The 26,618-nt window shown below is 43.3% G+C and overlaps 1 protein-coding gene across 1 annotated transcript in view; it reads right to left on the bottom strand.

Moving 5' to 3' along the window:
- Positions 1-3,043: 3,043 nt before the first annotated feature.
- Positions 3,044-26,618, bottom strand: part of LOC117360394 — an 81,357-nt gene continuing 57,782 nt past the window's right edge. Inside the window, exons 4-6 of the mRNA XM_033944105.1 lie at positions 7,299-8,028; positions 3,291-6,689; positions 3,044-3,120 (exon numbers count right to left, since the gene is read on the bottom strand). Coding sequence (XP_033799996.1) covers positions 3,044-3,120; positions 3,291-6,689; positions 7,299-8,028 — 4,206 coding nt within the window. The remainder of the gene's footprint in view (positions 3,121-3,290; positions 6,690-7,298; positions 8,029-26,618) is intronic.

Raw genomic sequence — 26,618 nt, 5'->3', positions numbered from 1 at the left:
AGGATGGATGTGCTTAGGGTGCACCAGTGGTTAATGATGTCCTTGGGGTTTCCATCTTGTATCATAGTGTTTACTTTGTTCTAGAATTTAGGTGGGTCACTCTTTTTGTGTGCTTCGTATGTTCAGCTTTGGTTATTTTGTTTGGTTTTGCCCTGTGTCCAGTTGAGTTTGAAGGTGTGCATGTATACGTATTTTATTGATGTGAATTCAGTTTTAGTGTTGTGTGAAATTTTTGGGTAGATTAGGGTATCTGTTTGGGGGTTGGGTTTGATCCTGGGATGGTTTTGGGAGGCGTTTGTGAGTCTTCACCCCCAGAATCTGGGGGATTCTGTGGTGCATGAAGGTGGAGCAGTCAACCACGTTTATTACTTTACTTAAGGAATAGTTTGAACATTTTCTGGTTTGCTAATGAGTAGTTGGTATTGCAGGAGGAGTTCGGAGTATGTTTGGTGTTCTGTCACTTATTTCTGCCCAATGGGATGATCAGTAACCCTCAGAAAGGCACCCAGACAATATAAAGCTTAAACAATAACACTTTATTACATGCATAGATAAATATTAAAATAGAATAACATCACCGTATTTCCGGACATCACTATCCCTCACAATCTGGAACCCAAAGCGATTGATAGGAAAGGAGAACCGAACCCGGGCTGTCCCTTGTTGCAACGTAACTGGATTCAAATTCTATGGGCTGAGTTTTTCTCTTTTATAGAGAAAAACTGCTGCCCTCTTAGTAAGACAGCCGGTTCTGTTCTTTTGTTATCTGTTTTGACAACACCCAGGTCAAAAGAGGTCAAGATAGCAGATACTTGTCACTGTCTTTTTGATGTAGTTTCCCATCTGTCTTTACTGATGATCATCTGGTTTTACTGTCCTTTGAAGATCAATGAGGTCAGGATGTTAGCTCCTGTGGAGATCAAAGAGGTCAGGATCTCAAATAAGCAAGGTTATTGCAGAGACCATCTGGTCTTACTGTCCTGTGGAGATCAAAGAGGTCAGGACGCAAGGAGGTGTTGTAGTTTTATTGTCTCTTTGATGCTATCCAGTTGACACTTAGACAAAGGAAGTCAGGATCTCAAATAAGCAAGGTTATTGCAGAGACCATTTGGTCTTACTGTTCTTTGGAGGTCAGGATGTCAGGTAAGCAGACTTGAGGATTCATATCAGTAATATGTTCTGAACATGTCAGTAATATGCTGAGGCATAACAGTCCACCCCTGGATCCTTAAGTCTGTATCTCCGAATAAGAAGTCATCCGAATAGAGGGATAGAGTGTTCGTTTGTATACACAATAGGTAAATCCACAATTAAGAAATGTTAACATAAAGATAACTAAACAAATATAGATTAAGGGATGAAGAAACACTTTTCTTGCTGTAGCACTCCACCCGGTAAAAGCATCCCACCAATGGTGTGCAGTAGTAGCTTCAATATGATCTGCCACTGAATGCAAGTTAGTATTTAAAAATTCAGTATCTATTTTATGCTGTAGCAAGGTAAGGTTACGTTGCTGGTTTGCTTTATTTAGAATTCCTATATTTTGCATAGCTTTCTTTACAGAGGGTAATAAAATAATTGGAGTAATTACATCGGCAAAAGAAAGATTAACATTTACATTTGATATCCAGGGTTCATAAAAATGATAAGTTGCATTATTTGCCCACTGCAACACACTAACATTCTGTAAACATACTGAAAAGGGAGCTTGAATAGCAGGAATCACAAGTTCAACAGTACTGCTAGCAACACAGACATATTTATGTAATATTTCTTGTATAAAAGTGTAACCTTGAGGTTGAACAGTCCATTGGCACAGATTGTAGGTATGTTGTAGAGAACATGGTTCATAGATCGCATAAGAAGATGGACAAACTTGTCCATGTTGAATTTGTTTACAATTTTTAACACGTATGTTTTGTTCTGTTCATCTATTTGTTGCCCATAGTAAGTAGGAAACCATAATTGGGGTCCTAATACCAAAGGCATCACAGTGAAAGGACACATTATGGTAGAGTTCCTTACATCAAATAACGTAAGCAACCCTTCACAGGAGAAATCAGAACATTGTTTTATATCAAAATTCCACCATGTTCTATCTAAGGGCGTGGTTTTATTAAATAATACAAAAATCAATGAGGTATTTCGTAATTGTAACTGCTGGATAAAATTAATTCTTTGTTGTATAAAAGACAAAACACGAATCTCACAAATAGTCCAATGTAAGGCTGAAGAAACATTACTATCTAAAGTATATTGCTGTATTATAGTATCATTAACAACATGTAACATTAACTGATCATATCGTAGGGTTAGTTCATGATTATGTACAGTATTTGGCATCCATTTACCTTCCCATCTAAATACATCCGCTACTCCGGAGCCAAAAGATGCTTGTTTGCCAGCCAGTATTTCAGAATCAATAGTATTTACAATACCTAATGTAGTTCCCGCCCCCCCTAATAGTTGATCCAGCCAACTTCGGGTCCTACATTTGGGTAGAATAGGAAAATTAATTTTCCATTCATATATCATTTCCTTATGTTCTAAACTGGTATTTTTGCATTCTCTAATATTTCTTACTAAAGAGGCATTTAATGAAATAGGATTAGTATGGATAAATGTCATAATAATTACCATGTCAGTGCGGTTTTCAATTTTGGTTGCATTCCTACAAATTAGTCCCTGTGCCCTGTTAATGGGTAAGGATAAATTCCAAAATGTAGTGCTAGTAAATTTTTGTGTTTGTATGATATCTCGAGCCACTTGTTTACTAACTATATTTTGGGGGAAAGTATAGTTAGTACATTGGATCCCAGTGTGATTTCGAATGGTAATGCTAATTACAGAGGCATTCATCACCCAAAAAGGAGTTTTATAATATTTAGTGAACCCGGTATCTGTGTCATATCGAATGACAGGAGAAGGAGAAAATGTAAAATTCCAAATGTTACACAGGGAGTTTTCGCTGCATGTGAAATTATCTTGTTTTCTCATTGAAGTAGCATTTTTCCACTGAATCATGACGACAGTGGTTGGACGGTCACTCTTCACTGGCATTATTGCAGTTTGTCCGTACCATACCAAAGATAGAATGGTGATACACTTCCATGTTAGATCCTGTGGAAAGAAAAAGAATCTTTATTCTCTCCTAAAACATTGGTCTCGAGGAGCGAAGATTGGACGTTCATAACCATCCACTAGTATTTGTACAATACTATCTTTCCCTGCAGCTATTACGGTGGCTCCTACTATTGGTTGGAGTGGTTTCTTCCACCAGATTCTCATACCAGCTTTAATTACATTAGCTGCCCCAAAGCCTGGTTCACTTCGGCCATAATGGTGCAGGGGTTTATCAATTAACTGTGGAGCTTCCATTTTAATTGCAATAGTTATCAATTGTGCAACACGATCCCCCTTTTGGAGAATGATAGCTTCTTTTCCAAGGTTTAATAACAATATTCCAATTTCGCCCCGATAGTCTGAATCAATGACACCCCCCATTATAGTTACACCTTTAAGAGCCAAACTTGATTGCGGACAAATCTGTCCATAATATCCCTTTGGAATTAGCACCCCCAAACCAGTTTGAATAGGTTTCACTATTTGTGGATCTAATTTGCATTCATTAGGGCAATATACATCTAGTCCAGCAGATCCATCAGTGGCCCTTATAGGAAGCTGTACTCCAGGTCTAACAGTCCAAAACTGGAGGGTACAAATTTTGTCACTTGCTTCAAGTGTGGAATACAGCATCCTATTCAGGGGTGTAGTATGTGAAGCTATGGGTCTATTGTTCAAAATTTGTAAGGCTTCAGTTAAATTTTCCCTCCACCTACGCAATGACTGATATCCTAATCTCTTTAATTGGGTTTTTAATAATCCATTCATTCTTTCTATCAGTCCTGAGGCTTGTGGATGATAGGCTACATGTAGTCTCCATTGAACATTGTTATCATTGATCCAATCCCTAATCATATTACCTGTAAAATGAGTCCCCCTGTCTGACTGTATTTCTAGAGGGTGTCCGTAATATAAGGTAATTAATCCTAATGCTCTAATTGTGTTTTCTTGATTGGCTTTCCGGCAAGGATAAGCCACTAACAACCCTGAATAGGTATCTACCATGGTACACACATATTGACACCCTTTAGACAATGGTAGAGGGCCTATATAATCTATTTGCCAAATCTGACCTGGTAGCCTGCCTCTGGCTATTTTCCCAAAAATTGGGGGCATCTGCTGCGCTGATGTGAGAGCTAGTTTACATAAATGACAATTACTGATTACTGTCTTTACCATATCTACAGTACAATGTATTCCTCTATCATGTGCCCACCTAATAGTTCCCTTCTCTCCAAGGTGTCCGGACTTTTGATGTGCCCATGTTGCCATGGCCATTTCGGAAGCAACATCTGTTTCCATGACCACAACGTGCGGGGTGGAAGAGTTTTGTTCTTCTGCCAACTCTGTTTCAGTGAGTTTGGATGCGCTATCTGCAATAGAGTTGAAAACAGTGTCAAGCGTATCTTTCACCACATGTGCATCTACATGGTACACTGTTATTACGGTAGTATTGGCCCATTCCAGAATATCTTGCCAAAGTCTGGCTCCCCAGACTTCTTTATTATGAATTGTCCAATTGTCCTTTTTCCATTTCATCATCCAAGTTGTCATTCCATTTGCTACTGCCCATGAATCAGTAAAGATATGGCATTGTTGTCCTTGTTCTAGCCGTATGGCCTGCCACACTGCATATAGTTCAGCATATTGTGAGCTCTCTCCTTTTCCAGTGGTTGTTAGCAGTTGCTTTGTGACTGGATTAAAGGACACGCCCTTCCAATGTCTCAGTTGACCCTGGTATTTGGAGGAACCATCTGTAAACCAGGTATGCTTTTGTTGTGTCTCAGTTAGTTCTTGATATGTCCTTCCCCACCGAATGGGACTTTCACATATGTCGTCCACTTGCATTGGGGTATCTTCTGTGGGCACATTAAATACTTTTTCATGCAGCATCGTTACTCCATGTAGGCCTGACTTAGCCCTCTGTTGGATGTACCATTTCCATTTTATGATACTCTGTTCCTGGGCATGTCCAATACGATGAGTTTTTGGGTCACTCATGATCCATGTCATAATGGGTATTTCTGGTCGTATCATTACTTCGTGTCCTATGGTCAACTGTTCTGTTGCTACCAAAGCCCAGTAGCATGCTAGCAGCTGTCTTTCAAAGGGTGTGTATCGGGTCCCAGTTTCTGGGAGAGTCCTATTCCAGAATCCCAAAGGCACTCGTCGTCCAGCTTGCTTTTGCCATAGGCTCCAATTAGCATATCGCTCCTGTACACTCACTTGCAATTCTACTGGACCCTCCTTTAATGGCCACAAATTCATGGCTTGCTGAATAGCTTCCTTTGCTCTCTGGAAAGCCTGCTCTTCGTGTTCAGTCCAGACAAAATCATATTTTTTTCTTGTGATTTTGTACAGAGGAGACAGGATTTGCCCCAAGTGTGGAATATGTTGCCTCCAGAATCCAAAAAGGCCAATAAAGGCCTGGGTTTGTTTCTTACTTTGGGGAGAAGGGAAGTTTACAATTTTCTGTTTAACTTTCTCTATCACTTCTCGACACCCTTTTGACCATTTAATTCCTAAAAATACCACTGTTTGTGCTGGTCCCTGTACTTTCTTTGGATTTATTTCCCACCCAGCCTGTCTCATTGTTTCTACTACCAATGCCAAAGCATCTGCAACTTCCTTTTCTGTATTACCCTGGATCAAAATGTCATCAATATAGTGTGATAGTTCTACTCCTTCAGGTAAGGTACAGTTATCTAAATGCTCTGCTATAATCTTGTGACAGAAAGTGGGACTATGTAAATACCCTTGTGGTAGTCTGGTAAATGTATATTGTCTCCCTTGCCAAGTGAATGCAAATTGTTCCTGACATTGCTCCACTATAGGAATAGAGAAAAATGCATTGGCTAAATCAATAACTGCATACCAAGTACCAGTTCGTGATTGAATTTGTTCAACCAGTGTTATCATATCGGGAACAGCGGCACTTAAAGGTGGCGTGTGTTTATTCAATTCTCGGTAATCTACTGTCATTCTCCAACTTCCATCTGCCTTATGGACGGGCCATACAGGATTATTGAAGGCGGAGGTAACTGTTTTTATTACTCCCGCTTTCACCAAATCCTGTATTGTATTGGTAATTTCTTCGTGCCCTCCCGGAATGCGATATTGTTTCATGTTTACAATTTTTGTGGAGATTGGTACTACTATTGGAACAGGTAATTTTCCCACCACTACTGATCTTATAGGAATGGCTGGTGATTTGCCAAAACTATAAATTCCATCAGAAAGCTGTAAGGTTAGCCCTTTCAGAATATCTATCCCTATTATATACTCAGGAATCTCGGTGATCAGTACAGTATACTCCCAGATTGGTAATTGTCCAATTTTTAATCTCAGTTTTGTCTGTACTGCTTGAATAATTTTCCCCCCCAATCCTGCTATTTGTATTCTAGGGCCCCGAAATTTTTTAGGGTTCCCATATATAATAGATGCCTCCGCCCCAGTGTCCACTAGAGCTTGTACCTTTTGCTCCCCAGATTTCCAATAGATATTTACCTCGACATGTGGACGCTGTTCTAATTTGGTCCAAGCTAACACTGAGGCTTGGCATTCACATCATTGATCCTCCCACCACTTCCACCCTTTTAAATCAGGATAAAGAGTGGAAGCAGTTTCCGCAGGAGGAGCAGTTGGCACCGGCACATCCTCACTCTTGTTTACTTGGGCTTGAGACATAGATTTATTTCCTAATCCTCTACTTTTGTACATTTTCCATAAAGTCTCTGTATCTTTCCCATCTATTTCTTCCTTCTTTACCCCATCTTTTATTAATGCCAAAAACATATCCCTTCGGGATACTCGATTAGCCCTGTTGGAATTGGATTGTCCTTCTCTCTTTTTATCAAAAGTAGTTTGAGGTCCCCAGTCTCCCAGATCTCCTAACTGTCGGACCGCTTCCAAGACTTCCAAAATAGACCTGTCTGTTTGATTGATCAACAGAGTCATAATTACCTGTTTGTATGCCGGTGCAGCATACCTGATAATTTTATTTCTCATGGATACAGTAAAAGGTAATGACATATATGTGTCAGCGTGACCTATTACTAAAGCTACCTTCATAGCCTCTTCCTTAATTCTCATTTGTGCATCTTTCAATGTATACCAAACTTTATCATTGGAAGGCCAGTCAGATTCAAGGGGATATCGCCTCGTGACACCCTTACCAATTACCTCTAATAAAGACCATTGGTTGTAATTTGTCGGATCGGGATCCTCCCGTAGCGCATCTTGTACTGCTGCTTCTTGACTAATTCGAACAAATTTAGGGGCATCTGTGGCATCTAACATAATCCCTGCTGTGCCCAACTCCTGTACCCGAATTACCCATTGTATTAGTGGCTCCCCGGGCCGCTGTGTAAAGCGTGCCATAATATCCATGACTTCTTGCTGAGTAAAGTCCTCCATAACATCATTTCTAGTTAGATTTTCTCCTGTCTGCAGATTTCCCTGTAATCTTCGTCTTCTTACTGGTTTTGCTTCTAAGCTTTCTGCCTGCTTTCCTTCATTACATATATCCTCCTCACTGGTATTAGAATTGGAATCCCAAATATCCCCATCCCATTTATCTGGATCCCAATCATCCGGAGGATGGGAAAGCAAAGTCCTAACCTTTTTGGCACTCACTTTCCCCCTCCGTTTTTTGTATTTATATTGAGCACAACGCACAGCTGCCTTTTCGGCTACATTTTGATAGGTGTTCACCTTATCCATTAACAATTTATTTTGACATTGTAGCATTGTGATGGCATTCTGTTGCTCACACATTTTCTTTTCCAGCTCCCCTAACTTTGATTGTAACTCATGTTTAGCTTCATGCAACTTCCTCCATGCTGCTAAAATCATCCATCCTCGTCTAGAAATTCCCTCTCGCTCTTTTCCTTTTGTAATTTTTACCTTTTGTAAAGAGGCACATAATTCATGTGGATCCCCACTTCCAAAAGTCCAGGATTCACATAATCCTGCCTCGACAGACCACTCAGTGGCTACTAATTTATAAATGCTGTCATCCCAACCCGGAATGGAGAGGTTGGGGGCCTGCCCCTCAACCCCATGTTTCATCTGGTGCCTTTTTGACCACATCGATCAACCCCACTCCCTGGTACCAATTTGTTCTGTCACTTATTTCTGCCCAATGGGATGATCAGTAACCCTCAGAAAGGCACCCAGACAATATAAAGCTTAAACAATAACACTTTATTACATGCATAGATAAATATTAAAATAGAATAACATCACCGTATTTCCGGACATCACTATCCCTCACAATCTGGAACCCAAAGCGATTGATAGGAAAGGAGAACCGAACCCGGGCTGTCCCTTGTTGCAACGTAACTGGATTCAAATTCTATGGGCTGAGTTTTTCTCTTTTATAGAGAAAAACTGCTGCCCTCTTAGTAAGACAGCCGGTTCTGTTCTTTTGTTATCTGTTTTGACAACACCCAGGTCAAAAGAGGTCAAGATAGCAGATACTTGTCACTGTCTTTTTGATGTAGTTTCCCATCTGTCTTTACTGATGATCATCTGGTTTTACTGTCCTTTGAAGATCAATGAGGTCAGGATGTTAGCTCCTGTGGAGATCAAAGAGGTCAGGATCTCAAATAAGCAAGGTTATTGCAGAGACCATCTGGTCTTACTGTCCTGTGGAGATCAAAGAGGTCAGGACGCAAGGAGGTGTTGTAGTTTTATTGTCTCTTTGATGCTATCCAGTTGACACTTAGACAAAGGAAGTCAGGATCTCAAATAAGCAAGGTTATTGCAGAGACCATCTGGTCTTACTGTCCTGTGGAGATTAAAGAGGTCAGGATCTCAAATACGCAAGGAGGTGTTGCAGTTTTATTGTCTCTTTGATGCTATCCAGTTGACACTTAGACAAAGGAAGTCAGGATCTCAAATAAGCAAGGTTATTGCAGAGACCATTTGGTCTTACTGTTCTTTGGAGGTCAGGATGTCAGGTAAGCAGACTTGAGGATTCATATCAGTAATATGTTCTGAACATGTCAGTAATATGCTGAGGCATAACAGTTGGTTGTGTTATATTGGTTTTATGTATTTTTTTGAAGAGTAGGGTTTTTGTTTCTTTTTTGAAGGTTTTGTAGTCTGTGGTCGAAGTCAGCAAATTGGTGAGTTGTCGGTCCAGTTTTGCTGCTCTGGTGGCCAGTAGGTTGTCATACATTTTTCTTCGTTTGACATTTTTGGTTGGTGGGTGGGTGAATATTGTATGGGTTCTGCTGTATCTGGTTGAGGTGAATTGAGTTAGTCTATTGTTCCAGTAGGTAAGGCTGTCTCCGTTTATAGCTTTGAATAGTAGGCAGTGGAATTTGAAGTGCACTCTGGCTTATATTGGGAGTCAGTGTGAGTCGTGGTACGCTTCTGTGATGTGGTCGTATTTTTTCAGTGAATAGATAAGTCTTAGGGCTGTGTTTTGTATTGTTTGAAGTTGTTTTATCGCGGTTGCTGGGCAGGGGAGATATAGTATGTTTTAGGAGTCAATTAGGCCAAAGATCAGTGATTGAACCACGCGTTGAAATTGTTTTCTGTCGAAGAATTTTCGGACTTGTCTTAGATTTCTCATAGTTGCGAATGATATTTTTATTATTTGTTGATTGGTGGTTGCATGGTACAGCCTCTGTCTATCAACACTCTGAGGAGTTTTAGCATGGGGTGAATGGGGTATGAGATCGAGTTTATTACTAGGTTAGTCAAGGTTGAGGCTTTGCTGTTTTCTAGGAGGATAAAGTTTGTTTTGTCAGGTTTAAGTTTTAGTTTGTGTACTTTCATCCATGTTGCTATTGTTTCAAGTGTTCTGTGTATTGTGACTACCATAGAGGGCTCAAGTTGATCAAAGAGGAGGAGTATGGTGATGTCATCTGCTTAGGAGGTAATGCCTAGTTTGTCTAGGTATGAGCTTAGGGAGGCAATGTTTAGGTTGAAGAGTGTGGGAGGCAGGGGTCATCCTTGGGGAACTCCACATGGGTTGGACCATGGTTCAGATTTTTCTTTCTGTGTTGTCTCGCGATGTCCATGAGTGTTCCTAGTCGGGTCTCCGTGCTATAGTTGGTTATGAAGCCAGACTGTGTGGGGTAGAGTAGGTTGTGGTTTTCTAGGTATACATTTAGGGCTTTGGCTACGAGGCCTTCCATTAGCCTAACGTAAAGTGGGATTGAGGCTATGGGTCTGTAGTTGGATGGTTGGTCCGTTGCTCCTTTGGGGTCTTTTAGGATCGGAATTATGATGATTTCACTGAGGTCTTGTGGGAACTGTCCATCTGTGAGTAGAATTTGTATCCATTGTAGGAGTAGAGTACGGAATAGCGTGCTGGAGGTTTTCAATAGGTATGGTGGGCAATGGTTAAAGTCACAGGCTGCGTGACTGTATTTGTTGTATAGTTTGTTGAGGTCTGACCATTGTATAGGTGAGAAATGGGACTAGGTTCTGTCTGCTGCTACTGATTCTTTCTCTGTGGGGGGAGTTGAGATCCCTTCTAGGTGAGTAGGTGTTCCATTAAACGTGGCTCTAATATTTGCAATCTTATTTTTGAAGAATGTGGCTAATAAGGTGGCTGAGGGAGGGGGGAGTTGTTATTGGTTAGATGTGGTGTGGTGTCTGTGAGTTCTTTTAGTAACTGGAATAGCTTTTTTGTGTTTTGAGGTCCTTCTATTTGCTTTGTGTAGTATGTCTTTCTTTTTTCTTTCAGCTTTTGTTTGTATTTTTGGTGTAGTGTTCTCCATGTTTTTTTGTGGAATCTTGGCTACTTTTTCTCCATTTTCTTTCTAGTTGTCTGCATTGCCTTTTGAGTTGGAGCAGTTCATTGTCGAACCATTTGTCTGATTTTCTATGGATTCTGGTTTTGGATTGTTCTGGGGCTAGCTCATCTAGGATTGCTGTACTCAGCTGGCTCCATTGTGAGATGAAGTCTTTGGGGTTGTAGTCTTGGATTATGGTGTCTGTTTTTATCCAGAATTCGGTGGGGTCAATGTGTTGATGTGAGTTGTAAGTTATTTTTTTGTGTAATTGGTTTGCTTTTGTTTATGGTCCAGTTGATTTTGAAGGAGTACGTATAATGGTCAGACCAGAGAGAGCAGTACCAGTTTGATGTATGGATTTCTGGTTGAGAGGGCTGTTGGGACATGTAGGCTGCAATGTCAAGTTGGTATCCTTTTTCATGTGTGGCTTGAGGGTCTAGTATCTTGCATGTTAAGGCCTTGAGGCATGATAATAAGTTTTCAACTTGTTTGTAGGATTGGTTTTCGAGGTGGAGGTTTAGGTCTTCTAGAATTAAGTTGTAGGTTGTCGTTAATGAGTTTTGGTATATGAAATCTTCGAATTTTGGTTTTGCTGTGTTCCAGTTTCCTGGAGTTATGTAGCAGAGCATGCATGTTAGTGTTCCTTTGAGTGATTTGCTTGAGAGTTGACAAGCTAGCAGATCCATGTATGGGGTTGTTGTTTTGTCTTGTATTTTTAATTCTAAGGTGGTTTTGGCTATGATGGCAATTCCTCCTCCTTTTTTATTCTCTCTGCAGACCACTATTATTTTGTATTTTTTAGGGCAGACTTCTGTTATTCTGGGGTCTGAATCTGAGGTAAGCCAAGTTTCTGTGAGGAAAAGGCAATCTATGTTTTTTTCTTCTATCCAATTTTTTATGTGTTCTGTCTTGGGGCCTATGGCTCTGATGTTCACGTATGCACATGTGAGAGTGGTGTAGTCTGTTTGTGTAATTTGAGTAATTTTCAGGCAGATGAGTGATCTTTGGTGAGGTTGCGTTTTGGTCTTGTAAGGGTTTGTCGGTCTTCTTCTTGTAGTTTGTTTGGTGGGTTGGTAAGTATAGGTCTGATAGTTTGTGTTTCTGTCTATTGTGAGCCATCTGGTTGGGTGGGTGATTCCCTTGGAGTTTAATATAGTTGGTATTGGGGAGATGTTGTTTGCTGTTGCCTTCCAGTTGGTTAGGATTAGGGTGATCAGTAAGATAGCTTGATATTTTTGTGGTGTCGTTTTCATTGTGGCGCAGAGAGTGGTGGGTATTGTAGTTGAGGGAAATGGTGGGGAGGATTTTTTCCTTCCTATCTTTGTTGAGAGTCGTTTTCTGGTGTTCTGTGGTGTTGTAGATGGATAGTGTTGGAGTGTGGCTTCGTGAGGGCTGGTTAGGCAGGCTTGAGAGGGTTGTGTTTTGGTTGCTTCTTGGTCGCTTCGCAAAGGTGCTCGTTAAGGTGCCTTTGACGTGCGCCTTAGACAGTGCGCCATTAGGGGCTGAACTTTTTATTGGCTCAGCGGTGGAACGTCGGGGGAAGGGGCAGAGTACGCTCCCACGCTTTCAGGGTTCCTTCTTCTGCTCCTGGTGAGTTGGCAGGTCCAAAAGGAAAAAAATATATATATATTAACTTTTTCCTATCGTGTGTCCCAGATGACGAGACATTCCAAAAAATGTCATTGCCATCGTATGTCCCATGGCATGGGACATACAGTACACCTTCTACCTATCATTTGTCCCATCTATAGAAATTGCCACGAAGAGAAGGTAAGGTGAAGGGAGGGAGATGCAAAGCTGCACAGCCGGCGGGAGAGAGGGGGACTACGGTCATTGCGCATGCTCACTCCTTTAACTGCGGAGACAAGACCATTCACCGCTCCATGGGGCAGTGAATGGCCTTGTCCCCGTACTCACGTTGACCTTTTTTTGTCACTGTTTCGGCGGGTTACCCACAGCTAACCGTGGGTAACAACCACCTTGTCATTCTCTAGCCAGAACCTGTCAGGAGAGCAAGTTCCTTTAGAAAGTTCAGTCAGCTCTCAAGCTGCTATACGCCCAGTGAACTGATAGGGAGCCAGATAGCATGCAAACCTGTGCCTCCACCCCCACCCCCCAATCTGGCACCCATCTTCTTCCCTCTGCTCCTCCCATAGTCTGGCATCTGTCTTCTTCCCTTCCATCCTTCCTTCCCTCCCCAAGGTGGTTTTTAGCATCTCTCTCCTCCTTTCCTCCCCTCAGATCTGGTATCTGTCTCCCCAATCCAGCATGTACCCTTTTTTAATTTACCCTCTCCTTCCATCCAGTATGTGCTCCCTTCTCTCCTCCCCACTTCCCTTCAGTGTCTGTTCCACTATCCCCCCTCTCCACTTTCCTTCATCTTCTCCCCTGTCTCTCCTACCCACTACCATGCAGCGACTACTCCTCCCTCATCTCCTCCTCTCTCCACCCTTTCAGGGTGTTCCCCTCTCTCCTACACACTTCCATGAAGTATCTGCTCCCCACTCTTTCTTCTCCATTTCCCTTCAGCGTCTGTTCCTCTCTCCCCTCCCCCTCTCTCTCCACTTCACTTCAGTGCCCTTTGCACAGTCCAGCAGCCCCCTCCCTCCCAATTGCCGCAGTCCGGGCATCTCCTTCCCTCCTTCCCTTCACCTTCGCTGGCAAATTTTTTTTTTCTGTCTCCGAGCAGCCCGAGCATTTCCTCAAGTCGCATGTGGCTGTCCTGAAACTTCTCCTCTGATGCAACTTCATGTTTCCATTATTGTGATGGCTTGGGAAAATCCACTACTTATTCCTAGGATAAACAGCATAAAATCTGTTTTACTACTTGGGATCTAGCTAGGTTCTTGGGACCTGGGTTGGCCACTGTTGGAAACAGGATACTAGGCTTGATGGACCTTCGGTCTGTCCCAGTATGGCAATTCTTATGTTCTTATCAATTTCTTTCACTGGGTGACCTAAGAGCTGGATCAGGAAAGGGCACTATTGGCCAGATTCAGTAAATGGTGGCAGGAAAAATTCACACTCAGTGTTGTTCTATAACGCTTATACCTACTGAAACCTGGTATAAATCCTGGTGCTCAACCTGAGCACACAGCTCCCATATTATATAACAGTGCGTGCAATTCCTTGGAATGTCCCTGACCCACCAATGCCTCTCTTATAGCCATGCCCCCTTTTGGGTAGCACATGAGAGGATTTGGGCATGAATCTTTATAGAATCATACACAGCTAAATCCACATGCAAATCCAAATTAGAGTCAATTAAAGTCAATAATTGATTTTAATGGCTTTTTAATTTATTTGCACACAGATCTCAAAACTGCACCCAATTTGGGGTGCTGTTTATAAAATCCACGGGTATATGTGATTAATTTTGAAATTCTTAAGGCCTTTGATGTGAATCCACACAGATAAGACATAAATAAAATGATGCGCTTTGTAGGGGCCCAAAAATGGCTGGCTGATAACTGATTAAGAAACAAGTGACAAAGTAGAGTAACGAAGGGAGTTCACTTTGAGGAAAAGGGTGTTACCAGTGGTGTGCCACAAAGATCTGCCCTTTATCTGATTCTTTTCCTATTTTGCACATGATATTGTGGAAGGAAAAGGTTTGCCTTTTAGCTGTTGATACAAAGATATTCCACAGACTAGAGACACTGTGGGCTGGATTTTGTAATTGGCACTTAACAAAAAAAGGTGCTTAAAGTTAGGCGCCTATTGCACATTAATCACACTTAGGCACCCATTATTGAATCATGCTTAGCGGTGCCTAACTTAAAAAAACTTAGGCACCTGTAATATAGGCTGGGGTTTTAAAGGGCTACAGTAAGCACCTAAGGTAATTCAATAACAGGGTGCCTAGTTAGAGCTTATTCTATAAAGGAATGTAGGAACCTACTTCATTTTATATAATACTAGCCTAATCGAGTATATATGTATCTAAAATATACTTTAGGTACGGATACTTAAACCAGCTATAGAGCTGGCGTAACTGTGAACGCTTAAATACTAAAATTATGCATGTGCTTTATAGTAGTCTATAAGGTACACCCATAAATGGGCATCCCATCCATGCCCTGCCCAGGCTCTGTTCATAGGAAAAGATTTACAGAAGGATGCTTAGGCAGAAATTTGGTGTACATAGGCACATATGTGCACACATTCACATATGCAAGTATATGCTAGCATTCTAAACATTTATTTGCATAAAGCATGCAAAAAATGTTAGCGTCTTTTATAGACTTGCCCACTAAATTACATATGGTTAAAAAATTCAGGGACAGCTTTAAGACTGCGTAACCCAGTGAATCACAAACTGTGTGCCACGGCACAATAGTGTGCCGCAGCAAGAATTTGGGGTGTGCTGTGGTGAGATGGGAGCTCTCACTGCCCTCCTCTCTAACCCCCCCCCCCCCCCGGCAATGGAAGGATTTCCAAAACCTGGCAGTTTGAGGGCCGCGTCTGGAGGGCCTCTGAGCATGCACGGACATTGACGTGATGTCACGCACATGTGGTGACATCACCAGTTAACATCCATGCATGCTCAGAAGTCCTTTAGATATGACCGTGGGTTTGAGATGCCGCGGTGGCAAAAGTTTGCGACACACTGGTGTAACCAGTGCTGATAGCCACTATGTTTAAAGAAAAGGCCAAAATGACTCCAGTCTAGGTAAGGGGAATGATGGTGCCTGGGAAGGAGAGAAAGGAGGCACCTGGAAAACTGAATGCCTCAAGAGCTAAGGTACAATAAGTTTTTGCCTGAGAGAGCTTACAACCCTTTACAGCCTATTTGAGCGCCTCAGTAACTTAAGAACATAAGAAATGCCTTCACCGAATCATCCAGTCCGGTGACCCTCACACGCGGAGGCCAATCTAGATGTTCCCTGATGAAGATCTTATTTTCTCATATCCCTCAATGTGATTTGCAAGGAGGTGTGCATCCAACTTGCATATGAATCCCATAATGGAGGTTTCTGTCACTACCTCCTCCGGGAGAGCATTCCAAGCGTCCACCACTCGCTGTGTAAAACTGAATTTTCTGACATTTGTCCTGGGCCTGTTGCCCCTCAATTTCAGTCTATGACCTCTCGTCCAAGTCACATTTGACAACGTCAATAATGATGCTTCTTGCTCTATTTTGTCGAAACCTTTTAGTATTTTAAAAGTCTCTATCATATCCCCTCTCAGTCTTCTCTTCTCAAGGGTGAACAAGCTTAGTTTTCTGAGGTGTTCTTTGTAGCTCAAATTTCCCATACCTTTTACTAGCTTTGTGGCTCACCTCTGCACCCTCTCCAGCAGGGTTATATCCTTCTTTAGGTAAGGAGACCAGTGTTGGACACAGTATTCCAGGTGTGGTCTGACCATTGCTCTGTAAAGCGGCATGACGTCCGCCGATCTACTCATAATACCCTTCCCTATCATGCCCAACATCCTGTTCGCTTTCTTTGCCGCCGCTGCACATTGCGCCGATGGCTTCAGGGTCCCTAAGGTCTCAAGAAGCATCAGTACAGAAGCAAGATTTGAATGCAGATCTTCTGAATCTCAGCCAAAGGCAGCAGCAAGGGATGGGCCATTAGGACCAGGACCCAAACAATTCTTTATTCCAAGCAGTAATACTCATCAAGGAGCTTTAAGGGTTGTGCCAAAGGCTGGTTTCTTTGGCCCCATTCAAAAAGGTGTTCTGCTGCCTTTGGTCTCAACCACTAAGTCACCTATTCTCTCCTTATCCCTAGCCTCTGGAATAGAAAATCATTCTAGCTGGTCATTTCCTACATTAATTGTCAAGTAGAATTTGATGTGTATCATGGACTTGCATTTGCCCATTTGTTTTAGTAGAATAAAAATGTCAAAGGAGCCTGTCTTCTGATTTATATTTGCTACTTAGTAAGTAAAAATGAGAAAAATGTTCTTAACAGCAAATTGAAAGCTCAAGAAAAGTATTAGAAACTCATTTAAACTGCATGTCTGAGAAGATGTGGGTAATTTGTCTATTTGAGCAAACTATTGCTCTGATACCTTTTAGTTTAGATGAAGCGCTTCACATCTTCATCTAAGTGTCAGCATCCAAAATGCTTCCACACGCACAGTGAAGGTTATGCAAATACGTCAATTTTCGATTTGACAATGAATTTGCATGAGTCACAACAGTATGAACAATTTACATTAACTCAAAATCCATCAGATCCATCTCATTGCCATGAAAGCTGAGTGAATCGGTGGAAATCTAAAATGGCAACTCGTGCCTCCTGTTGCAATACTGTTTAAAGTCGCCAGTGAACAAGATCCACAAGCCAGAATCGCTACACATAATGAGACCTATTTTCAAAATAATTTGTCTGAGTGAAACTGTTTGAAAATTGCTCTTCTAAATGCAGTGAGTAATGTGAGTATATTTTTTGTCACAGTGAAAGGACATATTCCTGGGGGTTTGGATTGAAAGAGGAAATGTACATGTACAGATTTACATTTTAAAATATTTATATGTACTTTTCTAGTACAATTCTAGAAATAACAGAGCAATTTACAAAATTACAATTAAAAGGAAAAGAAGAAAAAATAAACAAGATTAAAAATGTTCTGCAGATTGCTTTGTTAGTAAACCCTCACAAGACCAGGTTCACCTAACTGAAAAGAAAAGGCTTTATCAAAGAGAAAAGAGACTTCTAAATTTCAAATAAGTCGATTCAAAACGTACTGTATTTGGAAGAGAATTCCAGAGAGAATGGTGAAACACAGAAAAAATCTTTCTCTAGTTAATTTATAATGAACTGCATAAACAGAAGGAATTTGAAGATGCTGATCATTCCAAGAATGCAAAAGTCTCAATTGACAATAAGAACTAATAAGAGAAGAGAGATAAACTGAACTATTATTATAATGAATTGTTTTAAAAGTTAAAACATGAATTTTAATTTGAATATGAAAAGGAATTGGAAGCCAATGATGTTGAAGATACAATGGTGTAAGACGAGCAAATCGAGAAGCATTAGAAAAAAGACAGCCATATTTTGAATCATTTACAATCTATGAATCTGAATCTTTAAAAGACCTGCATAAGTACTATTGCAATAATCCAATTTTGATAAAATAAGAGAATAAATAATGATCTTTTGTGAATCTAAATTAAGAAAAGAATGAATCGAACAAAATTGTCTTAAAGAATAAAAACAAGAATAAAAACAGCTGAAATATGATGTTCAAAAGATAATCTCTGATCCAATATTACACTTATATATTTAGATTGTGTAACTAAACAAAGAGGTTTATTGAAGACAGAAAGACTTAGGGCTCCTTTTTATCAAGCCGCGCTAGTGGGGTTAGCACGCGTGACTTTTAATCACGCGCTAACCCCCGCACTGGTCAAAAAACTACCGCCTGCTCAAGGCAGGCGTTAGCGGCTAGCGTGGCCGGCGGTTTAACGCGCGCTATTACACGCGTTAAACTGCTAGCGCGGTTTGATAAAAGGAGCCCTTAATTTCGAAGCAGGATTCTTACCAGTAATCCAACAAGCCAATGATTTTGATAAATTAAGAAGTCTATTATTATTTTACCAAACAGAAATCTGGTCTAAAACTAAAATTAGCAGTAAAATGTCAGGTCTGACAATATAATGACAGAGAGCAAGGTTAGTGAGTAAATGGAAATGGAAGGGGATTGAGAGGTGGAGAGACAGGTAGGAGAGATGGGGATGTGGGATTAATAGCATTGTAAGGGGAGAGGTTCGCCCCGGGCATCGTCTTGTTAGGGGTGTCTGCACCCGTCCTCCTCTCCGTCCCCCTGCTCCTTCCTGCCCCCCTCCCTGCCACGTGCATGCACCACTTCCCTTCCCTCACACCTCTTTAATTTTCCCAGCACAAGCAGCATCATGAACTTGCAGCCTGTGTTGGTGTCGGCTCTCTCTGTCATTTCCAGGTCCCGTACCTATGAAGTGACATCGGAGGGAGAGCAGATATGATACGGACTGCAAGTTCGTAATGCTGCTCACACTGGGAAAATTAAATATATGGGGGAAGGGAAGGGGATGCGTGCACAGCAGGGGGGTCAGGAAGGAGCGGGGGGCAGAGAAGAGGGTGGGGCAGGGGCGCCATCACCCCAGGCACCACTCACCCTTGCTATGCCACTGCGTGGGTTGGCAGGGGCCTGCAAGGTATGGGCGTGGGGTGAGAAATAGGTTAGTCAGAGAAGGAGGGCAGATTAGGTTAAGGTAGAGACAGGGACACAGACAAGTAATCGAGCACTCAGTAACTGCAGTTATTCAGACAAACGCTTGGCTCTAGCTCTCCAACTCAACCAGATTGCTAGTGGGTCAAAAGACTCACCTTATGCACTTTTAAAATGGGTGTAACTGTAGGCATCTTTGAGCATGCTCAAATAAATCATCTTGGTATCCAGTTTCTAAGCACGTTCACACCATGGTCACGTCATGCCCACGTAACACCCATGTCTTGGACATCTTTCGCTGGGCATCCAGCACTCCTGGATGTATGTTTGTTTTTTTAAAAATATTTGATTATGCGACTTAGATGTTTCCTGCTTGCCTGGATATCTAAACTCTTTCTGTGACAGTTTAGGACGTATTTATGTTTTGAAAATAAGCCCCATAGTGCTTTCACATACAGATTGCAAAACTAACACAGAACACTTTAGCATATCCTGAATTAAGCCTTTTTTCCTACATTAACTTGTATACAGCTTAGATAAAGGGCCCCTAAAAGTCAAAATATTTTTTAATGAATATTTGAAACAAAACAAACAAAAAAAAAAAACTCAGAAAAATCAAAAAACAATCTGAAAAAATTTTGCCAATATATATTTTTTTTTATCTGGCACAAACTGCAATTCATCTGGTTCAAAGGGCTGTCACTACAATAGGTGGCAAAGCATGAAGAAAGCCAGAATTACATGGGAGGGTGGCTTCATAGGATTATTGCCCCATGTTGGACAGGGTCCAGTTCAGTTCAGCAGAAAGCCCACAGGGAACAGAAAAGCCGTACTGAAATACCTATGAAAAGACCCTTTTACTAAGTGACCAGCATTAGCCCCAACACAGTCTGCAAAAACCTGAGGGAACGGCACAGATTAGGGAGTGAAGAGCTTATGTGCATGACAGAAGAGCGGGACTTGGGTATGATGGTATTTGATGAACTTAAGTTGGCCAAACAGGTTAAAAAGGTGATGGCGAAAACTAGAAGGATGCTAGGTTGCATCGAGAGAAGTATGGCCAGTAGGAAAAAGGAGGTATTGATGCCCCTGTATAAGACTTTGGTGAGACCTCATTTAGAATATTGTGTACAATTCTGGAGGCCGCACCTTCAAAAAGATATAAAAAGGATGGAGTCGGTCCAGAGGAAGGCTACTAAAATGGGTTGTGGTCTTCATCATAAGGTGTATGGGGACAGACTTAAATATCTCACTCTGTATACTTTAGAGGAAAGTTGGGAAAGCGGAGATAATGATAGAGACGTTTAAATACCTACATAATGTAAATGCACATGAGTTGAATCTCTTTCATTTGAAAGGAAACTCTGCAATGAGAGGGCATAGGATGAAATTAAGAGGAGATAGGCTCCGGAGTAATCTACGGAAAAAATATTTTACAGAAAGGGTGGTAGATGTATGGAACAGCATATTTTTTGTTCTTTGCCATACAATTACATTAAACTATTTTTCTTTTTCTGTTTTTATAATCCCTTTGACTGTAAGACTTTTTTTGCAATAATATATCCATAAAGGATTTTAGGAAGGTTTTGGTTTTTTTAATTTCTGAGACCCTTTTCCTTCACATATATTTGTGTGCAGTGTTATAGTGGCATGCGCTTTCAAGGGATAAACTTCTAGTTGCTTGATCATTTCATATTCCCTCTTTATCTCAATTATCGCAAATGCTTTCTAAAGTACAGGTTACTTCTTGGCATGGCAGGATTTACCAATAGGCCAAGTAGGCACGTGCCTAGGGCCTGAAATGGTCAGGGGGGCCCGATGAAGGAGGGCATCAACATTGTTTTTTTTCCAAACGGCGATGGGCCCCTCCAGAATCGATTGGCAATGCAGGCCCCCTCCCGATCAGCAAAGGTGGCCCCACCCCGATCAGCAACGCGGCACCCCCATCGTCGGAAAGTAAGATAAGCAAGCAACGCGGGTAAGAAAGGCAACAAGAACTGTAATTGTGCAAGTGGTGCTGCTTGCCCAAAGCTTCCCTCTGATGCAGCTTCCTGTTTCCGCCTGGGCGCATGGTGGGGTGGGGTGGGGCAGGGGGCCTAGTGTACTTGTGAGCCTAGGGGCCCTCGACAAATTAATCCTGCCCTGCTTCTTGGTTAGATCCTTTTCCTTTTAACTGGTTGAAAATACCAAGGCATGGACTACTACTGCTCATCTTACACTAAAGCCCTTTTCTATTAAACTGCGCTAGCAGTTTGTAGCGCAGATAGCCGCACTGAATGGCCCGTGCTGCTCTCGACGCTCATAGAGTTCCTATGAGCGTCGGGAGCAGTGCGGGCCATTTAGCGTGGCTTTCTGCGTTACAAACTGCTAGCGCAGTTTAATAGAAGAGGGGGTTAATTAATATGAGCCTTTCTACAGGTTATGCACCTTTGGAATAGAAAAGCTGTACATCCAGTCAGTGGCCACATGCACCCCCCACTCCTCTTTCCCTGTACCTTTTTGGCTTCTTCAGGGTGCCTTTTGAAGTCACTTCCTAGGCGGGTCCCAGAAGTTACTTCAGAAAGCACCGACGCTGGCAGCTACCTCGCGCCGGGGGAAGGCAAGGGGTGTGTGCGGGGAACGAGTGAGCAGGGAGGGCAGGGCAGAGAGGAGGAGGGGTGCTGCCGCTGCTGCACCCTTAGGAAGACTACTCCTGGGGCGGCCTGTACCCCTGGCACCCTCCCCTTACTATGCTAGTGCATCCAGTTATTAAAAACTCAGCTTTATCATCCACTCAGCTTGATAATTATCATCCTATATCTAATCTTTGCATTATTTCAAAAATAGTTGAAATATGTGGTATTTGAACAGCTTGTGAAATTTGTTGAAGATACTTTAGTATTACATCCATGTCGGACAGGGTTTCAAAATACCCATTGTACAGAGATCACTATAACAGCTTTGAACAGTGCACTGCATGCTTCACTAGATGCTGGAAATTTAATTCTTTTGGCCTTAGACCTTTCTGCGGCTTTGATTTGATTGACTATGAACTTCTTATTAAATAACTTAAATAACTGGAATAAAGGTTTGCTATTAAAATGGTTTGAATCATTTTTGAAAGAACATTTAAGGGTTTTACTTCATCTACATCTATTTCACCTCCGTTTAAGTTGACCTGTGGAGTTCCTCAGGACTCTGTTCTATCTCCGTTATTATTTACTATCTTTTTAAGTCCACTATTGACTATAATCCAAGAAAAGTATATTAAGGCATTTGTATATGCAGATGACATCCTACTGATCTTTCCGGTTGCCCTGCGTAATATAGATTTAGCCCCTCTTCAATCCTCTGTGTCTATTGTTGCAGATTGGTTGGCATCTCATGGTCTAATTATTAACTCCCCCCCCTTTAAAATAACCCCACTACTTGTTGGATTAATAGAATGGTAAGATCCTATTAAATTAAATTTCGCTATTTAGGAATCCTTTTTGATAATAAACTTTCCTTTGAACAGCAGATTGGCCAAGTATTTAAAAAAGGTAATTATTGGCTTAGATGTATTCGTTCAATCAGTAAGACCGTAGACTTTGACTATTCATACATTAATTCATGCCTTTGTAATATCAAGATTAGATTATTGTAACTCAATATATTGCAGAATCAATGCAGCATTTTTACGTAGCTTACAGACATTACAAAATTCAGCAGCTAGGCTTATATTCAAGGCTAAAGTATATATCATATTATTCCTCTGTTCATAAGTTTATATTGGTTGCCAATATATTATAGATCTAAATTTAAAATTCTTTGTATCACTTTTAAAGCTTTACATTATTCAGCTCCACCATGCTTGGCTGCTGTAACCATTCCATATACTCCAACACGTACTTCACAGTCAGTTGACTCTCAGAGACTAGTACTCCCTTCACCGAAAATGGCTCATTCTGAATCAACTCGTGATTCTGGGTTTTTTTCTTTTTATCTCCATTTCTTTGGACTGACCTCCCACAAGTTATTCAAAATGAACTTTCATTTCCAAAATTTAAGTCTATGGGCTCCTTTTACAAAGCCGCACTAGCGGTTTTAACGCACGCACCAGATTAGCGTGCGCTATAGCGCAAGCTAGCTCAAAATCTACCACCTGCTCAAAAGGAGGAGGTAGCAGCTAGCCTGCGCAGCAATTTAGCGCGCACTATTCTACTCGTTAAGGCCCTAGCACGGCTTTGTAAAAGGAGCCCTATGTTGAAAACTCATTTTTTAAATTGGCATAATTTTTAGATTGTTAGTGGACATGGGAAGATTACATTCTGAAGATCACATCCCCCTTTTACAAAACCGTAGCATAGATTTTAGCAATAGCAGCTCTGATGCTGATAGGAATTCTATAAGCATTGGAGCTTGTTACCACCGCAGCCAGTCCTAAAAATCAAGTTACGATTTTGTAAAAGTGGCAGGTTGGAGGTGGGGGGGGTTAATATTTACCGTATTTTCACGCATATAACGCGCGCGTTATACGCGTTTTTACCTACAGCGCATACCCCTCGCGCGTTATATGCGTGAGCGCGGTATACAAAAGTTTTTAAACATAGTTCCCACCCCGCCCGACGCCCGATTCACCCCCCCAGCAGGACCGCTCGCACCCCCACCCCGAACGACCGCTCGCACGCGCTCCCACCCGCACCCGCATCCACGATCGGAGCAAGAGGGAGCCCAAGCCCTCTTGCCCGGCCGACTCCCCGACGTCCGATAAATCCCCCCCCCCGGCAGGACCACTCGCACCCCCACCCCGAAGGACCGCCGACTTCCCGACAATATCGGGCCAGAAGGGAGCCCAAACCCTCCTGGCCACGGCGACCCCCTACCCCCACCCCGCCCGACGCCCGATTCACCCCCCCCCCCAGCAGGACCGCTCGCACCCCCACCCCGAACGACCGCTCGCACGCGCTCCCACCCGCACCCGCGATCGGAGCAAGAGGGAGCCCAAGCCCTCTTGCCCGGCCGACTCCCCGACAATATCGGGCCAGGAGGGAGCCCAAACCCTCCTGGCCACGGCGACCCCCTACCCCCACCCCGCACTACATTACGGGCAGGAGGGATCCCAGGCCCTCCTGCCCTCGACACAAACCCCCCTCCCTCCCTCCAACGACCGCCCCCCCCAAGAACCTCCGACCGCCCCACCAGCCGACCCGCGACCCCCCTGGCCGACCCCCACGACACCCCCACCCCCCTTCCCCGTACCTTTGCTAGTTGGCCGGACAGACGGGAGCCAAACCCGCCTGTCCGGCAGGCAGCCAACGACGGAATGAGGCCGGATTGGCCCATCCGTCCCAAAGCTCCGCCTACTGGTGGGGCCTAAGGCGCGTGGGCCAATCAGAATAGGCCCTGGAGCCTTAGGTCCCACCTGGGGGCGCGGCCTGAGGCACATGGTCGGGTTGGGCCCATGTGCCTCAGGCCACGCCCCCAGGTGGGACCTAAGGCTCCAGGGCCTATTCTGATTGGCCCACGCGCCTTAGGCCCCACCAGTAGGCGGAGCTTTGGGACGGATGGGCCAATCCGGCCTCATTCCATCGTTGGCTGCCTGCCGGACAGGCGGGTTTGGCTCCCGTCTGTCCGGCCAACTAGCAAAGGTACGGGGAAGGGGGGTGGGGGTGTCGTGGGGGTCGGCCAGGGGGGTCGCGGGTCGGCTGGTGGGGCGGTCGGAGGTTCTTGGGGGGGGCGGTCGTTGGAGGGAGGGAGGGGGGTTTGCGTCGAGGGCAGGAGGGCCTGGGATCCCTCCTGCCCGTAATGTAGTGCCGGGTGGGGTTAGGGGGTCGCCGTGGCCAGGAGGGTTTGGGCTCCCTTCTGGCCCGAACAACTAGCGGGGGGGGGTTCGCAAGAGCCAGGAGGACTTGGGCTCCCTCCTGGCCCAATATTGTCGGGGAGTTGGGGAGTCGGGGGGGCAAGAGGGCTTGAGCTCCCTCTTGCCCCGATCGTGTCGGGGGTGCCGCGGTTGGCTGGGGCAAGAGGGCTTGAGCTCCCTCTTGCCCCGCTCGTGTCGGGGGTGCCGCGGTTGGCTGGGGCAAGAGGGCTTGAGCTCCCTCTTGCCCCGATCGTGTCGGGGGTGCCGCGGTTGGCTGGGGCAAGAGGGCTTGAGCTCCCTCTTGCCCCGATCGTGTCGGGGAGTCGGGACCGCTAAGAGGAAGCAGCAGGACTTCTACATGATGGGGGGGTCAGGAGGCTGTGGGGGTGCGAGCGGTCCTTCAGGGTGGGGGTGCGGGTGCGGGTGGGAGTGCGTGCGAGCGGTCCTTCGGGGTGGGGGTGCGAGCGGTCCTGGGGGGGTGAAGGGGGAGAGGAGAGTCGGGCGGGCGAAAGGAGAGTCGGGGTGGCCAGAGGAGAGTCGGGGCGGGCGAAAGGAGAGTCAGGCGGCGACGGGAGAGTCGGGCAGCATGCGCGGTATATGGGTGTGCGCGGTATATAAAAATTTCTGTACATAAATGTGTGTTTTTTGCGCGCTATACCCGTGTGCGGGTTTTACACGGGTGCGCGTTATCTATATGAAAATACGGTAGTTTAGGTCTTTCCTTTTGATAATGGCATTCTTTTCTTGTTTAATTGTTTTTATTCACTTTTGTAAGCCACATTGATCTGTTGTAAATTGCAGGAGATCAAATATTAATAAATATATAAAGTCATGTGAAATAATTAGGACACTCCATGAAATATTCAGTTCTTTCTTAAGAAATGTTCACATATCAATTTCAAATCTCTTTTTATTAATTTATTTTTGGAAAAGAAAGTGATGTAATTGCAGGTAAACAACAAATATTTTCCTTGATTTACTCATGAAACAAAATCTATTCACAAAAATGTGTATTCTAACTGAGGAATAAATTAGGACATTCTCACTTATCCCCCTACTTAAAGTGGGGCAAATCACATGCAGGTGTATCACATCAGGTGCACAAGATTAGAACATCGTTACTCAGCATTTTGATGGAGGTTTGCCCTACTTAAACCTCAGGCATTTAGTTTGGTGTGCTCATGACTGCTGTGGTGAGAGTGAATACCATGGTGAGATCAAGAGCTGTCTGAGGTCTTCAGAAAGAAGATTGGATCAGCTTATAAGTCTGGTAAAGGATTTAAAAAGATCTCGAAAGAATTTGACATTAGTCATTCCCCAGTTTGGAAAATAGTGTACAAGTGGAGGACTTTCCAAACAACTGCCAACATGCCCAGGTCTGGCTGTCCAAGCAAGATGACCTCCAGAGCAGACTGCAAAATGCTAAAAGAAGTCGCCAAAAGCCCTAAAATGTCATCATGGGAGGTGTGCATGGAGGAAACCTTTGCTCTCTAAGAGAAACATCAAGGCCAGACTGAAGTTTGCCAGAGAAAACGTAGACAAATACCAGGACTTCTGGAATAGTGTACTATGGACAAATGAGTCTAAAATTTAATTATTTAGACACTAGAAGAGGGCTTGTTTGGCGTACACCAAATACAACATTCCAGGAAAAGAACCTCATGCCAACTGTGAAGCATGGAGGTGGAAATATCATGGTTTGGGGATGCTTTGCTGCAGAGGACCTGGCCAGCTTACCATCATAGAATCCACCATGA

The sequence above is a fragment of the Geotrypetes seraphini genome, chromosome 5, assembly GCF_902459505.1.
Source record: "Geotrypetes seraphini chromosome 5, aGeoSer1.1, whole genome shotgun sequence".
Classification (NCBI taxonomy): Eukaryota; Metazoa; Chordata; class Amphibia; order Gymnophiona; family Dermophiidae; genus Geotrypetes; species Geotrypetes seraphini.
This window is presented reverse-complemented; position numbering and strand designations above follow the sequence as displayed.